This window comes from Argopecten irradians, chromosome 2 (assembly GCF_041381155.1).
Source record: "Argopecten irradians isolate NY chromosome 2, Ai_NY, whole genome shotgun sequence".
NCBI lineage: Eukaryota > Metazoa > Mollusca > Bivalvia > Pectinida > Pectinidae > Argopecten > Argopecten irradians.
In genome coordinates this window covers 51,614,174-51,632,636 of record NC_091135.1, presented here as the reverse complement: position 1 = coordinate 51,632,636, position 18,463 = coordinate 51,614,174, and the positions used below count along the sequence as shown (strand labels likewise).

The 18,463-nt window shown below is 36.5% G+C and overlaps 1 protein-coding gene across 1 annotated transcript; it reads right to left on the bottom strand.

Annotated features, from left to right (window-relative positions):
• Positions 1-4,025: 4,025 nt before the first annotated feature.
• On the bottom strand, positions 4,026-18,376 carry LOC138315862 (probable aminopeptidase NPEPL1). The gene is made up of 13 exons (XM_069257172.1): positions 18,299-18,376; positions 15,623-15,778; positions 15,238-15,423; positions 14,339-14,596; positions 13,747-13,828; positions 12,548-12,690; positions 12,200-12,277; positions 10,903-11,003; positions 9,469-9,523; positions 9,090-9,171; positions 8,597-8,760; positions 7,840-7,950; positions 4,026-6,248 (listed from the first exon to the last, which is right to left on the bottom strand). The coding sequence occupies exons 2-13, from the start codon at positions 15,767-15,769 to the stop codon at positions 6,081-6,083; spliced, it is 1,575 nt and encodes a 524-aa protein (XP_069113273.1). The 5' UTR covers positions 15,770-15,778; positions 18,299-18,376; the 3' UTR covers positions 4,026-6,080.
• Between the last annotated feature and the right edge of the window lie 87 nt (positions 18,377-18,463).

The window sequence follows — 18,463 nt, the reverse complement described above, 5'->3', positions numbered from 1 at the left end:
AATTTAGCTAATAATTGTCGACTCGTATATATTTTTGGTGTCATGAAAGATGTTTTCGTGTATTTTTGCGTATTCGTAGAATAACCCATTTTCAATTTTAATTCCTTTTTTTCCGGCTATCTTCAACGACGTTCATTCTGTTTGTTTACATAATTATGTACTTTTTATGGGTTTTTTTTATAATCACGTATTTTGATTTTTTCCAGTACACGAGTTCACAGTCCTAGAACTATGGCAATTTCTGGGAAAAATCGGAGGCCGTTCACTGCAACCATTTTGATGATTTCGCAAACCCTGGAATTTCTTTGGTCTTTTCCTATTAGTAAATGAAGTAGTGTTGGATTGGTGTAGGCGGATCGGTCTCATAGCGTCACATTTTTATGTCCTATTTGTGGTTTGGACTGCTACTCAGCCAACGTCCAGAATAAAGCCGACGGAATGACCTGGATGTGCAATTCTAACGACTGCCATGAATTCTCCAACCGTAAGGTTCAAGCTGTATAAAAAAGACATTCTGAAATTCATCACGAAGTTTATGAAATAGGGAGAATGAACATATCTCAATACAGGGAACTGTCGAAGTTGATGAGTCTTTATTTGGGGGAAAAATGTAATTACAACAGTGGATATTGGCAGAGTTGTGCCAGAGTTCGGATAGAGGGAATGGTTGATTGGGCTTCCAGACCACACATACGACACGCTGGAAAGCATTAAACAACGACATGTTAAGACAGGCTCCGCAATATATGCAGAGATGGTGAGGAAAGGTTCATCTCAATTCCTTCTTCACTAGTCCACAAGACACAAAAAATCCTTTACAACCGTTGAGACTGAGAAGATCGTTAAAGTCGATACTTTGTTTGTTTGTTTGTTTGATTAATTAACGTCCTATTAACAGCTATGGTCATGTAAGGACGGCCTCCCATGTATGCAGTGTTTGCGTGTATGTTGCGCGAGGTTCGTGTTTTGGGAGACTGCGGTATATTCGTGTTGTGTCTTCTTGTATAGTGGAACTGTTGCCCTTTTTATAGTGCTATATCACTGAAGCATGCCGCCGAAGACACCAGGCAACACACCCCACCCGGTCACATTATACTGACAACGGGCAAACCAGTCGTCCCACTCCCGTTATGCTGAGCGCTAAGCAGGAGCAGAAACTACCACTTTTATAGACTTTGGTGTGTCTCGGCCAGGGGACAGAACCCAGAGCCTTCCTCACAGGGGCGAGCGCTCAACCATAGGCCAAAAGTGAGGTGGTGTCAAGTGAGACTCTAGGAAGAACAAAGTAATTTAGGGAGAAAGAAAAGATAAGATCCTAAATTTAGTCGCCTTTTACGATCATGCAATAGGGGCAGCAGGTACAATTCTTACGCCCTACCTGCAGGGCCAAAAGTCGATACAAATATAATTCAGGGGGTTTCAAAGCACGACAAAGACCATTTTAGACGGTACCCGAGAGTCATATGCAAGACTTTGGAGGAGTCACAAGTGGTTTAAGAATAGCTTTAGTGACTTAAGTCTACTTCAATCCATTTTTACACTTGATAGCCAAGCCTCCTCAGTATACATATAGCTCTCCATTGTTTGACACATGGTTGTCGTCGTGACAAGGTTATTCCAAAACCACCATTTCTCGGCTTGATAATGATACCGATGTGTCCTCTTTCAATGAAGGTACTCCCGCTTAAAATGACTCTACACTATAACGATGACCCTTTCTTCAGCTAAATCATCTGTAAATGAACAATCAGTCAATAACTATGTTTTTGTTTGTTTGATTATTTTAACGTCATATTATCAGCCAGGGTCATGTAAGGACGGCCTCCCATGTATGCAGTGTGGAGCGTGTGTGAAGTGCGAGGTGCGTGTTTTGGGAGACCGGGTATGTTCGTGTTGCGTCTCCTTGTTTAGTGAAACTGTTGCCCTTTTTATAGTGTTATATATATCACTGAAGCATGCCGCCGAAGACAACAAGCAACACACCCCACCCGCTTACATTATACTGAAAACGGGCGAACAAGGCGTTCCACACCCTGTTTGATGAGCGATAAGCAGGTGCAGAAACTACCACTTTGATAGACTTTGGTGTGTCTCGGCCAGGGGACAGAACTCAGAGCCTTCCTCAGTGGGCGAACGCTCAACTCAGGCATTAGGAAAGATTAAGTCAGTTAGAAATAAGAGAAAAGATCCTTTTAGTCGCCTTGTACGATCATGCAATAGGGGAAGCAGGTACGATTCCAACGCCATGTAAGGACGGCATCCCATGTACGCAGTGCGTGTGAAGTGTGAGGTGCGTGTTTTGGGAGACTGCGGTATGTTCGTGTTGTGTCATCTTGTATGGTGGAACTGTTGCCCTTTTATAGTCAGTTAGGAAAAGGAAAGATAAGATCCTAAATTTCGTCGCCTTTTACGACATGCAATAGGGGCAGCAAGTATATTTTTGTTTGTTTGATTAGTTAACGTCCTATTAACAACCAGGGTCGGGTAAGGACGGCCTCCCATGTGTGTTGCGTGAATGAAGTGCGTGGTTTCGTCTTCTTGTCTCATTATACTGACAACGAACAAACACTTTTGGTGATTAGTGTGTCTCGGCCAGGGAACAGAAACCACTAGATATACAACCTGCTGCAATTACTGACACTTAAAACAGGTATATCTGCCACATCTACTTCCTAGATGCCAGAGGTCGCCACTGATAACTATGCAGACGTTAGAAAGAAGATAAAAAATAAGATTCCAAAAATAGTCGTCTAATTATTTATGCAATTAGGACAGCAGGACCATTCTAATGTCGTAACAAACGTCTTCTCAACTGCTCTGACTCACCTCCAATGTCAGACTGGAGAATATCCAATGTTTTTTTTTATATATAAATGACTAGGAGTGAGACAAGGTGACGTGCTATCAACAACACACTACAAACACATCCACAAATCGCCACAATCCAAACTACAAGTAGAATTCGCTGAAGGAACCTCCTCCATTTATTCCATTAATTGCTACGGAATTGATTAATGAGGAAAAGAACAAAATGGTTAAAAGAGGTCAATTTCCCCACTACTATAGACACATTGAAGGCATTTGACGTGGTAGATCACTCCGATGTTAGACTGGAAAATATCCGATGCGTTTTATTAATGACAACGAGTGACACAAGGTGACGTTCTATCACCAACACACCAATGACCATAAACACTTCAACAACTCTTTACTACCTAACAACTCGATCTGAAGTATAGACCACATTTTTATTTTCAAATGTACATGTAAAATACATTGTTGAAAAATATAATGTCTTCTGGTTGTTTTCTTCCATTATGCAAGGAAAGCAACCACAATCATCCAGCATGGCGTCGGCCCTCGAGAATCGCCTTTCCTTGGAACACAACAAAAAAGAAAGGTATCTTTTCAAACCGATCAAAACGCAAGATTGGCTACAACTCAAATATTGTAAGAACCGTAATACCACCATCGTCCACCCATCCAGAGTTTTCTCAAATATATCACAAACGAACTTGGCAGCTCACAGAACGAAGAGTTTTGAACAGACCAGGACAACCCTGTGTATGTGTCATCTGCATATTTGGACAGTATCGGATCTATCACTGACCCTTGAGGAACACCATATGTGACGGGTCTCCCTTCGTGATTTAAACCAACGCATTCTGACCAAATGATAAATCTAAAGTCTTACTTTAACATTGTTCTATTAGGTTTGCAATTTAAAAATAGATTTCTTCCCTTCCTATATAGACCTTACACAAATATTCCGGTCAGGTCCCGACATTCAAGATCTCTCCATGTCTGATATCCAGTCTTTAAAGACTATTACTCATCTATTTTAAACCACTTTGAAAAGCCACACAGTCACTTGCATCTTTTCATTTTCTGTCATTTGGATAGAGAGACTCTCATTGTTGAGTATATTTTGCTTTCTCGGTCATATCCATTCCGATTTGAAGCACACAAGCAAGGAAACAAGAGGATAAAGCTATTACCACCAAGCACTGACACAAACGATGTAATGTGGGTTGATAATTTATTCATAATTCATCTTTCACTTGTCCTTTACTTGAAAATATGATATACATCTATACATGAAAAATAGGATCTGTATCATTAGTGGTTACAACTTGACAACACTATTGTTCACATTTTAATTTTGCTAACAAGCTCATATATTTTACTATGCTCCATTGGCATTTTTACATACATTGTCATTGCCTTGAATACCAACCATTCATTGATGTATATTTGTATATACGGTAGTATTATATTATAATTGACTTGAATATCATTCATTCATTGGTGTAGAATCTTAAATGATTGTAATTGTCTTGAATACCACTCATTCATTGGTGTAAAGTCCTACATTGTAATTGTCTTGAAACCACCCCTTAATGTATAGTCTTACATCGTAATGCATTGACTTGAATTAAGTCCATTCATTTTGTGTAGAATTTTACATAAAAATGACTCGAATATCATTTGTGTAGAGTATTACATACAATGTACTAATTCACTTGACTATCATTCATTCATTGGGGTAAAGTTTTACATTGTCATTGACTTCAATATCACCCTTTCAATGGTGTAAAGTCTTATATTGTAATTGACTTGAATATCATCCATTAATTGGTGTAGAATCTTAACATTGTAATCGACTTGAATATCACCCATTAATTGGTGTAGAATCTTACATTGTTAGTGACTTGAACATCACTCATTAATTGGTGTAGAATCTTACATTCTCATTGACTTGAATATCACCCATTAATTGGTGTAGAATCTTACATTCTAATTGACTTGAATATCACCCTTTCATTTGTGTTGAGTTTAGACTATCTGTATTGAATGCACAAATATATATGTTTTATGCTCCATTTAAATAAACAACTAAGCTTTTTCAAGACGTCTATAGTTATTGAGGAACACCAACATCACAGCAAGTACAACAGGTACAGGTTACCTGATAACTGCCTAAGTTCTTTGTATGCAACATTTTAACACATTGTTCTCACCCTTTCACCAATTACACATTACACAATGATATGGCACGTGGCAGTACAATGGAATTTCTAATTATATCACACACTGATTTATGCAAATATCAACAGTTTTTTGTTATAAACCAAGAACCTGCTGACAGTTGAGTGTTTATAGTGTGATAAAAAGGAACCAACAATAGTAGGGAACACTTGCTTTTAAAACATGAGGTTTTCCAGTTCTTTATGCAACAGGCATTTAATGGTGCAATCTATTGTTGAATGTATGTGGTATTTTCTTGCATAATTAAACAAATATATAAGTTCAATGACCTTAACTTTGTAAATATAAGGTAAAATAATCTGATAAATTCTTAACCAACATCCACCTTAAAGATGAGTTCCTGCATATTTGAGCTCAATAATTTATACTTTGAGTTAATGGACAAATTTGGTATAAACTTTAAGCTTACAACTTATACAGCCCAAGAAAAATACAAAAGATTATGTATTTTTGTAGAAAATGAAAACTGAGTGCAATTACGCAGGAACCCACTGTAAACACTTGACAACCTATTCCATATTTGATTTATCCAGTACTGATAATATATTGTACAACCATACCACTTACACTAGGTACACAATATTGACTACGGGTAATACAATCTACATAGGGGTATGTTCATCTTAAACTTAAATGTGCAGTCTTATACATTACATTACCGGGTAGATACATTGGTCAAAATGGTGATATACGAGTTTGGAATTTTTTTTTAAAATACATGTATATGTATATACTTTTCAAACTAATTATATCTTGCTCTTTACTTAAAACATAATTAATATACCTTATACGATCAATCCGTGCTTTATGAAATCCTACGTTTTTGTCTGCTTTTAATTGCAGTTAGCAAGCATGTATCCTGTAGTCCCATCTTTGTAACTATATTATACATTATTTCAAATGGACCTATAAGAAACTCATGTTGACATAGAAGATTTCCTATATGATGAGACAGCAATAGAAAAGTAGAAAATAATTCGCAGGAAATATCACCAAATATTGGTTGGAATTAAACTATGAAGACCGTTGCTCTAGCTAAGACGCATTTTCTTGTTGTTGTCAGAGCTGTCCACAGGGTCTGTGTCCATCGCCTCGGTCAGTGTAATAGATGGTGCCACCTGTTGTAGTAGAGAACTACCGGACAGCTGGCCAAATAGAGTGGTCAGCAATGCAACACCATATCCTGTTGCCCTCTCACCCTTAAATGGAAAGAAGATATTTCAAGGTACATAGTTAGCTATAGAGAACAGTGCAAAATCAACATGGAACCTTTAAACTGTGTCTGTGACCTCTGACCATTCTTTATCTGAACTGAACAAGGACATAGTCATTCAGATCCCCCGCCAATGGCGATATCAAAGCTGAAGTAAGTTTGATTGTGGAGACTTATGTGTATGAAAAAAACCCAGGAAAAAGGAAGTTGAGCTAAAGAAAGATGGAGTAAAATTCAAGTAGAGCGGGGCTGCAATTGTTGAATCAGGTATACAGCCTTGACATTTATATTAGACTATATACACAAAGATGGGTGGAGTTTTGCAAAGTTTCATTTACCATTTACCATGATATTTTCAGCAATGTTTCCATGGTAACGGAAAAAGTGCAAAAAATGAAAACCAAAAAATAGCAAAAGGTACTACTAGACCATAAAAAGAATGTGTCTAAGAAGTTTCGTGGAAATATCTCTGCTGGTTTTAGAGTTATACTCCGGAAATGAACCTGCTACAAAAATGATATTTTCAGCAATGTTTCTATGGTTACAGAAAAAAGCACAAAAAGTGAAAACCTAAAAATAGCAAAAGGCACTACTAGACCATAAGAACAATGTGTCTATGACGTTTCATGGAAATATCTCTGCTGGTTTTAGAGTTGTGCTCCGGAAATGATTCTTACACAAAAATCTGTCATTTTCAGCAATGTTTCCATGGTTACAGAAAAAAGTACAAAAAGTGTAAACCTTAAAATAGCAAAAGGCACTACTAGACCATAAGACTAATGTGCCTATGGAGTTCCGTGCATATATCTCAACTGGTTTTCCAGTTATGCTGCGGAAACGAACCTGGTACAAAAATATGATATTTTCAGCAATGTTTCCATGGTTACGGAAAAAGTGCAAAAAATGAAAACCTAAAAATAGCTAAAGGCACTACTAGACCGTAAGAACAATGTGTCTATGACGTTTCATGGAAATATCTCTGCTGGTTTTAGAGTTGTGCTCGGAAACGATTCTTACACAAAAATCTGCCATTTTCAGCAATGTTTTCATGGTTACAGTAAAAAAGTACAAAAAGTGAAAACCTTAAAATAGCAAAAGGCACTACTAGACCATAAGACCAATGTGTCTATGAAGTTTCGTGGAAATATCTCTTCTGGTTTAAGAGTTATGCTCCGGAAACGAACCTAGTAGAAAAATATGATATTTTCAGCAATGTTTCCATGGTTACGGAAAAAAAGCAAAAAATGAAAACCTAAAAATAGCAAAAGGCACTACTAGACCATAAGACCAATGTGTGTATGAAGTTTCGTGGAAATATCTCTACTGGTTTTAGAGTTATGCTCCGGAAACCATTCGTACGGACGGACGGACAGACGGACGGACGGAACCCATTTGTATATCCCCCGTCAACTTCGTTGGGCGGGGGATAAATATTGTATAACTTGAACGCAATTTTTAGAAATTGTGATAAAAGGCTATAATCTTCAACAGTATGTTCCATTGTTTTGATTTAAAATAGTAATGAGGCATTGTAATACCAAGGTGGTTTAAGAACACACAGTATATTAAATACTTACACTATGAACAGGGTAGGCCATGTCTATATGTAACCAAATACCAGGATAATCAAAGCCCAGGTGTGAAGCAATAAACAGACCAGCACATGATACCTGTGCATTAGTCCTGTCCTGGAAAACAGACAAACATACAGATGTCACAGATATAAATGTATGCACAAAAAAAGAATAATGACATAGGGTTTATTTGTACTTGGTTCTGAGAAGAACTGTAATCCCTGGCTCCCTGGCCATCAAATGGATCCCAAAAAACTATGGTACCAATTCTTATTTGCAAGTACAAAAAGGTATGTGTTGAACTAATTAATGCTATTTTACTTGGACACTGACCATTTACAATATTTGCAAAGTTTCAGCTTTGAATCATTCAAGTATTACAAGAAATTCCTAAATGGTGTCAAGTTATTAGTCAAACTGATCTCGTACTGCATGTCATTTTAGAACAAATATTTTTTTAAGGACTTTTCAAGGCCTTTTGTTTAATTCAAGGACTTTTCCAGACCAAATTTTAGGACTTTCAAGGCCAACACATAAATTCAAGGACTTTCCAAGGCCGGCACCCACCATGAAAGCTCAAAATAGTAATACATATACTGCGAGTCCTTATAGATTTGTGTTTCAATAGGGAAATAACTCCAGTCACACTAATAAAAAGCAAGTGTTCAAACTGAACACTTGACCACACCAATAACATAAGTTTTAAATATACGTCACAGGCTTAACAAATAACAAAGACTTAAAGAATGACAATACATACTGCGACTGAGTTCTTCATATCGGCTAAAGCACTGGCGAACTCGCTGTAGTGGAGCTCTGGGGAATAAGGCATAGGATGGACAAGGTCGCCGCTGGACCTTCCGGCTTTCACACTAGCCAGCTCTATATCCTCATTGTTAGTGACCACTGAGCCATGATATTTACCTGAAAACGGAATCATTCATATTACTAACGGTAGCGCTATTCAATCATTTCTTTTCTTGGTATAACATACAATTCACATCAAATATACTTTACAAATTAATTTTAAATGATGTAACTTATTTAATGTAGCTGTATCCTTTAGTATTTATATGATTCCAAAGAATGTATATGAATCCTGTTAACATTGCACCTCTAAAGTTTTCTATGATAATGATTAAAAGTATCCCCCAGCTTCTGTTTGTGTATCGAGAAGACTCAAAGTGTAAAAATAGTAACATCTATGATTAAATTGATAAAATAAAAGGAAACCTTTCAGATCTTAAAACTACCTGTAGCGATCCCTTGAGCTCCAGTTAGTGTTGCCATATCTACAACGACATCAGCCTTTAGATCTTTTCTTGCATAGGCAACCTGAACAGATGAAACATTTATAAGTACAGTACAACTGTATTGACAGATTCAGAGAGCATGATTCATCCACATCCTTCAAATTGCATTCACTAAAATTTAGTTTAATAGATTAATATTTAATATCAAACAAAATTCTCAATTATCATACAGAAATAATAAAATTTCTTCATTCATTATTAATAAAATATATCCGATTTAAATAATTGCTTTCATCCTAAAATAAATATTTTAATTCCATCAGTTTGACCTTTAAACACAGAAGAACCACAGACTTGCTGCCATTCTACAAACACTCACTCCATCCCCCAAGACAAGACGCCCTTCAGCATCAGTGTTGTTCATCTCAACTGTCCTACAAAATACAAAAAACAGGATTTTAACTAGAAATATCTCTGTAAGACATTAAGTGCTCGCTAAATACTTCCTAACCTTAATTTCTGCTATGAAATAATCCTCTGCAACAGGTGTACATAGCACTTTCGCTCATTATCTTTGGGACTATTGCAAGGAGATGGTTTATGCCCTTGGTGCATTGTAATAAATACTTTACTTCATCAGAACTTTAAATGTGAAATTACTTTGAAGATCTTTGTTAAATAAAAGTGTGTTTATTATCATCTTGATAGTGATATGCGCTGTTCAAAATAGTCGTCCGCTAGAACCATAGGCCACCGTCCAGTCTCTGTGCAGGTGGTGACTTACCTGTGTCATGCTTGAACGCCTTTCTGGGGTACATTAGCTCAGACACTCAGACTGGTATTTTATAATGTGTTTTTTTATTCTGTTTCTCTTACGCAAAGCAGTGTAATTTTATAAATATTAATTAGAACTGCAGCAAATGCGATCTATGGTCACAGGGTTTAGTAAGTGATAGTGCAACATACACCTAGGACCTAGGATGATGTGAAATAAATTAAATATGTGGCCGGTACTAAAAGTTATCCGTTTCGTCACTTTCTTTTATTGACTAAATAAACCTGAATTGCATTGTATTGTTCTGGAAGTTTCCAAAGTTGATCAGATGCTTAGAATATCATGACCGATGCAAGACTTTGTATGAGATGCTGCTTGAAGTTTACACAAAACAAATGCGTTTAGCGTTGTGTAATGTCACTGTTGTTAATTCATAGTAAATTATCGCTGACAAGTATATCTTAATATATTTTTTGAAAGTCTGGTGTTACTAAATCATGAAGAAATATCTTAAACCCTATAAAACACTGACTTCCGGTATCGGGTGCACAGTTGCAATCTGCGCATAGCTGATGTACACAGACTCTACGCCCGACAAGGACAATAATAGTAGGAGTACACTCGCACTAAAAATGACAACTTCAAATTAATCATCATAGATTTTGACAATATGTACAACTAGCTAGGGTGCAAGGGATTGACGGCTACAATTATGAAATTTGACACAATCCTTTCAGTACTTTCTGAGAAATACAAATGTAGAGGTAAAAATTTCAATTATCAAAATCCAAGATGGCTATCTGTCATGCATCTTGTAGACAGACCATTTCCAAAATTTAATATGCATGAGTAGGATCCAAAGGAAGTCTACACAGAATGAAGGATGAATGAATACAAGATAATTTGGCAAGCCCATTATCTGATAATGGTGGGCAAAAAAACAGAGAAGCTTCATGACTATTAGAACAGACAGATGGTATGTAAAGGGATGAAGTATTATATACAAACAAACAAATTATTTCATGGTATAATACTTGCCTGCCTGAGTACATGGTAAAAATATCATCAGGTCGGGCTGCTACTTGACCTACAGCATTCTCTGCCAGGCAGAACACAGCATGCAGGTTCTCACTGAAACCCTACAGTGAAATAAGATCATAATCAAAGTCAAGAATGTTATAGAAAATTCTTAATTCTAATTTTATTCAAAATCAGTAAATAAACAACGTCACAGAACAATCCGGAAATAAATCATTCTGGATTCTCTATTATTGTAAACATGTTTATACATTATAAAAATCTAGAATGTTCTATAACTAAACCAGCACTGTATAGTGCCTTAAAGTTGTATTTCTGGTAATTTTCACTGTAACGATACATTGCTTAAACATTTGATATTTGAACATGCACATGTAACTTATTGATTGAGCTCCCCAAAAGAATATGTCGGCCTATAAGAGCGCCGAAATCTAGGGATCATATATTTCTGGTTTTGAATACAGTGCCTTCAATCACCGCCATGTTCAGTACCTTCGGCTTTTGTCGGCATTCCGAATCGTACCACGTGACTTATGTCTACACGTCCTGCACGTGGTGATCCAGGTAACTAGCGTAAGCGCACATGTGTTTGTTTACGTTTTCCTTCTGGCTAATATGAGCAAATCGTGCTGGTATATGTCCACAGAGCGAGTATTTGAAACATCTAATTCACACATTGCCGTAATTCAATATTGTGTGTATCAAATATTGTAATGTGCAAGCATTATTTTCTTTGTAGATCCAGTCTGCTGAGGTCGACCGCATGTTTTGTTTATGAAAAAAATTGTTGACATTTGGTTTCACAACTCTCGTGTTACTTCGAGATTGTCCTGACGATGTTCGGAAGAGTTAGGAATGATTCGTAATCTTTCGAGTTTATTTTTGACGTGTACACGTTAAAAAGATTTTTCACTTCTATAATTAAAAATACTTCCAGTGCTGCAACTTTATAAAAAGTGGTAAAAGTAGAAAGTTTAAACCTCGGACAGACGGGGGAAAATGTGTATAACACTTAAACAGTTTTCACTATGACAAAAAGAGTGAAAGTGATAGACCATACAACTTTAAATGGAAAAATAATGATAGAGTTCATTCCTTTGATACACGAGTAACAGGAAGGGTTTCTTGATCATTTCCCCAAAATATCAATCACTTCAAGCAACAGATAATAAACCATTTGATTGGTTTGTGCATTTGAATTTTAAAGACTACAACGATATACCAAATTCTTTTATAATCAGTAGAGTAATGCTATTAAGGCTATAGTTGACCATTCTTTGTTATCACCTGTACATACCATTTTGACAGCAGCATAGAAGGCCCCTAGGATACCAGCAGCCCCACCACAGTCTCTCTTCATCCCACACATCCCTGTCTACAACACAAATACAGTAAAAGTGGAATTTTTGACAGATAGTTTTGCCTATTCTGTTTTCATTAAGTGTTATGTGAAGAATTCTACTATTAAAAATAGATGCACAGTGCAAAAATAAGTATATTTCAAACAGCTTTAAGGGTGACTTGGAAAAAAATATTTACATGATAATATCCACATTTGCAGCTCCTTGTAAACCATTGCTGTGCTATATTCAGAATCATATCCTATATGATATCAATATCAAACAGTTTGTTATCAATGCCTCACCTTTGTTTTGATACAGAGACCGCCGGTGTCAAACACAATGCCTTTTCCGACCCAGGCAATGCTCTTTGTTGCCCCTGCAGGCTGGTGACTGAGCACAGCCAGGGCAGGAGGGTTAACGGCTGCCTTTCCAACTGTATATATACCTTTTTATGAAGAAAAAAATCAGGAGTTACAGCAAAGCAAAGCAATTTTGAAAACAATACTAAAAGCAACATAAATATTTCAGGTAACTCAAAGAGTGTGAACAATAGCATATACATATACCATGGTAATTAGAACTGTCATCCAGGAGGCCAACTTAAATCACCTACCTCAAACCACTCTAGTTTTGCAACAAAGGGGCATAACACTGAGAAAGGTAGAGGTACCTTGTGTTGATAGAGATTACACACTTCTATACTGCATAAGGATTATTGCCACTACCACAAGTCACTTTGAAATTATTGTCTTTACCATTAAGAAACTAGGAGACCTGCAATCACATCAATGATAAGTACAGTTTAGTTTTGAGTGTTTGAAATGTTAGTTAAGGCTAAAATGACCTTCAAACAGATCATTACATATTATCTAGCGATTTAACTTATTTGACTTTTGACATTGAGGTCAAAGTCAAAAAGATGAATCTATTAGTAATATGACTTTAGATGTGTAAATATATGTAATAGGGTGTAGAATTTACAATAAATTTAATACCTGCCTCTACCAGGGATCAAACTCGGGACCTCTGGATTACTAGTCTGACGCTCAACTGATCGAGCTAAAGAGAAGTTCTCTCTAAGTGATATATTGCAGCTAGTATTGACCAGGGTAACATACCCCCCCCCCTCCAGGAATCAACTCATCCTCGAGTTTCCAGGGGTAACAACAATTTCTTTGCAGGTATCGTGAAGTAACATTCCTGAGTCCCTACATGGGCGCCAATGTAACAGGGTGTAGAATTTACAATAAATTTAATACCTGCCTTTGCCAGGGATCGAACTTGGGACCTCTGGATTACTAGTCTGACGCTCAACTGATCAAGCTAAAGAGAAGTTCTCTCTAGCCCAGCTGTATATTGTGGCTAGTATTGAACAGGGTTACATATATGAATTTTTTTTATCAAAGCAATGTTAATATTTTTTTATTAAGTTATTACCTCGAAACATATTCAAAGAAGCACAATAACAAAGATCAACCTTAAACAACAGAATGTGTCATACCTCCAAAGCCCTGTTTATTTAAATCCTCGCCTCGTATAACCATTGGTTGTATGCCAAGCTCATCACCTATAACTTTGATTTCCTAAAAATATAAAGTGGGTTTCAATTAATTATTTTTCATATTTTTAACTTGAAGTAGAATGAGAAGCTAAAACTTTTCAATGGTGGTAATGGTGTAAAGTAAGTAACTTTTGTAAGTGAAGAAAAATACTAAATCTTCTGATCCTATTTTTGATAGTGAAAAAGTACCATTTGTCAGCGGTGGAGCATCTTTAAGTAAAGGTTACATATGACTGAAACTAAGACATGTGGTTTAGATGCAAAGGAAAATTTGTCAAGTGGGTTGTGGTGATCGAAACTTAGATTAATGTTGGTTGAACTAGGTAAAGTAAATTAATAGTGATGGAACTTGGAGAAATAGGTTTATTAATAGTGAGGACTTGAACTACCACAGAAAAAATAAATTATCAGTGATACTGTAGCCCAAGGACGCCACATGTATAACTAAACAAATGTAATATCTTAGGTCAACTTTTATTGTAACAACAATGCAGGATAATTGAAAATTGCTATCACAGAAATATTTTCTTACTTTTAGGAAACCATCTGTGTGCATTTCTGAGCATGGGATATCAACAATCTTTGCTGCAAGCCTTACTCCCTTGGCCTCTGCAGCAAGACAGGCTAGATCTTGGTCCGTAAGAGGAGTCTCGCTCCCATCCCCAACCAGGAGGAACTCCACTGTGACAGTACGGTCCTCTGTGGAGGCATTGGATTTACCATTGAACAATGGTAATATACGTGCAACTGCACAACCGGACGCCAAAACATCACTCCTCTCACACACAATCTGTTAAAAAGGATACCAAATATAAATAGCTGGTTTTGTTTCAACATTCAAAATTCATTATGCGATATTGGATTCCAAATTGAAATAAAAAGATGAGATGTTGCTTGAAAATATTTCAGATTTTGTAAATTATCATTTCTCTATAGAACCTTTGATGCTGCCAAAAGAAATCTTCTCAAATGAAATAACATTTATTTCTGATATTCGTTTGAAATTATCCAAACATACATGTATTCAATTTATTGTTGATGTAAATGTTTAATCTTTTCATCACTCTGACAAAAGATTTGTTTGTTTTCACAACTTTGTTTGATGACTGACCTATTTACTGTAAACGTATATAAAAATATTTCAGCGGTAATCTTATTTTACTGCTTTTTAGGATCACTGTTATACATGTAGCACTAAACTAAGATTATGCTAATTATATATTTGTATGGTGTTAACATACATACCCAGTAGTTATTATTGGAGTTATGTGAATTAAACACTGCATTAATTTGTTACTTTGATTGTGGCAAAATCAAAGTATAAATAATGTATATCTACTGTAACAGTATTAAATTTGAAATTTTACAGCAATTCTCAAATATAACTACCACCTTCATTTACATTAAACACATTAAAACTAAAATACCTACAACTACATATTCACTGCTGCCATTGCCAATGAAGCTTTTAACGACTTTGGACAGAGAGTGTGCCCGTGACGGTGTGTTGTGGCGACTACACTTTGTAGGGAGTGCAGCTACAGCAGCATTGTTCATCCAGAGGGGACAAGAATCTGTCGGGGACGGGTGGAGACCAGAGACTGCCTTGTCAAAAGTCTGAAACAAAATACCAAAAAACTAATTCATTTGAATCACGTATACTAATATAGTTATGAACATTTAAAAAATGTAAAAAGATTAATGTGTAATGAGATCTACAAATATCACCATTGAAATCATTACTGACAGTGAATTTTGATAAATCATGATTATCTGTAATAACAAATCATTCCATCTGTTCACTAAATATACACACCTCTGCATCCACCCGAGGTTCAAGTTTCATTTTCACATCATTGAAAGAAATCCTGGCGAGATTCTTCACTTGTCCTACTATGATAACAGGCGAAGTCTCTGGATTTGTCTGGGACAAAGTTCCCGAAAATATTATCTCTGTAGACATTTTGATGACCTAAAATTAAAACCACATCTATAAATCAATGATATATGTACTACTTAGTTATAAATACAATAAATGTATAAATGTGTGTTGAATAAATATATCTATATTCAAAGAATTCCACTAGTGGAATAACACCTAGAATAGCTGAAACTTAATTAACTTGCTTCCAATCAGACATGCTTGCATGTATATAATATAGTTTGAATTCAGAACCACATAAAAACTGGTGTTGGTGAAATTGAAACAAGTTGAGCATCAAAATATGCAGATATGTGTATTGTGAAGCAATGTGTAAGAAATAGGGTAAGAACATTATGCTTCCCAATACCGTATTTGCAATGAAGGTGTCAAGAAGAGCGTGCGCACGCCGATCGTGGAATCCATCAACTTGGTATTGGTTGGTAGATCGAATTAATAACCATACAGGAACATGAACGCTGCATCAACAACATGTCACAACCTACTCTAACAATGCTAGAGGTATGGCATACCGAGACACTTTTGCAACATTACGTTGTGTGTACAGTCAGCAAAATAATGTCCGATAAAATGACTGACCAGCCGACTTTCATGTTATGGGAGTAGTCACAACCATGCATCAGAGACAGTGTCTTGTGGATACCTAACCACTGAGGACTGGACACTGGTCACCTAAGTCCTTTCATGTTGTCCCATGATATGGCCATCATCTCAAGGATGTTCCAAGATAGGAGATGAAATGTCTAGTGATGAATATGGACTCATAATAATCCAGCACTACTGTTCCTGCTGTTACAATCTAGAAGTAGAACTATCTTTCAAAAGCTTGATTGGCATGATAAAAAGACTTAAATCATGTCCTTGGCTAGTCAAGCTGAAGATTATGACTTCTTCTTCTTCTTCTTTTTACATGAACGCCGTCAAAAAATGACATTTATGTCATGGTGATCTGTAGGGGTGCAAGGGTGTGAAGGGATTAAATCTGTGATTTTTTTATAGGATATAGATAAAAGGTGTGTGCAGAACTAATTCGTAAGGGCTTCAAGGGCTACGTTGGAAATATGTGCCTTGAAGTCCTCGAGGTGTGCATTGCACTGCTGCTACAGGGAGGAGATTCCATTGTGTTATTGTTTGGGGAAAAAATGAATATTTGTATGTGTCCTTTGTAGGAGAGATTTGTCTGAAGGAGTGTGGATTGGAGTGTCTGCTTCTGTGGTCTACTGGTATGAGTATGGTCTGGTAGTCGACAGCAACTATATTGTGTATTGTTTTGTAGAAAAGTATTAATCTTGAATTGTGTGTAGCAGTCGTGTCTGTAATGTTGGCCAGTTTAGTTGATGTACATATATGTATCATGTTTGTAACTGAACTGGTGTCGTGATATTTGTTGTGAACGTATCTTGTTGCTCTGCGTTGTGTTTTTTCTATCTGTTGAATTTGGCGTGTGTTGTGGGGATCCCATATGGAAGAGCAGTATTCCAATTGGGGTAGGCGGCTGTGTGGGACTTTGTCAAAGGCTTTGGCAAAGTCCATGATTATGATGTCTGTCTGTTTGTTGCTGTTATTATTGCTTGCGAGGTTGTTTATGAATGTAGCAAGTTGTGTCTCACATGATCTGGATGATCTGAAGCTGTGTTGTAAGTTGTATGGTATGTTGTTGTTCTCCAAATGTGACATTGTGGCGTTTGTAATGATATGTGGCGTTTGTAATGATATGTTCCATAAGTTTGCATGTGATACATGTAAGTGATATGAGTCTGTAGTTAGTGGGGTTGTATCTGTTGCCTTTCTTGTATATGGGGTTTACGTTTGCATGTTTTCAATCTGTTGGTTATGTGCCTGTATTTAGAGAGTGAGTGAACAGTTTGGTTAGTATGGGTGCTATTATATGTCCCTAATTAAGTTCTCTTAATAGTCTGCTGTGTATATTGTCTGGTCCTGTTGCTTTGTGTGGGTTGAAGTATTTAAGGAGTTTATCTATTCCTTGTTGTGTAATGTTAATTTCACGCATGAATGGGTGTGGTGATGGTCCTTTTTCTGGTATGGGGTGATCCTGTTCTGTTGTGAAGGCTGATTTAAATTGTTCACTTAATATGCTTGCCTTACAAGTGGTGTCTGTCATTAGATGTCCATCCTTTCTTAGTTATGTGATATCTGTGTTCTCTTTTCCTGTTGTTTTGATGTATGAGAATAATTTTTTGGGGTTGAATTTTCTCCTTTTCTGTATTTTCTTGCTTTTCTGGGGACAGTGTCTCAAAGAAACTCAAACTCACAAAGTAATCCCAATCAGCCATAGTGGGTATAATTGACACTGGTACAGACAGTTAGGTTACAGCAGAAAAATATACACATAGGCCTAAAGCTCTCTAATATATGTTTCTGGTTCAGTAGTTACGATCAATTAACAATCTGACGGGAGAGTTGATCAATCATGGACGCGCCGTCACTTCACTATAAAACCACTATTGGATTATGTAATAAGACAGTACGTTTACATAAAACAATAATGACGGTTAAATGTTAATTTTGCTTTCACTAGTCTATACTCACGTTAATAATAAATCCAGGATACAAAGTTCACTTTCAACCTGTCACGGCTAGTTAAAGCCGAAAGGAAATCAGAAAACGTAACTAGAATTAAAGCGAGAACGGGAAATCGGATCCGTACCCTAAAGAAATAACAGGAAAATATATTATTTAGTTTAAAATGAATAC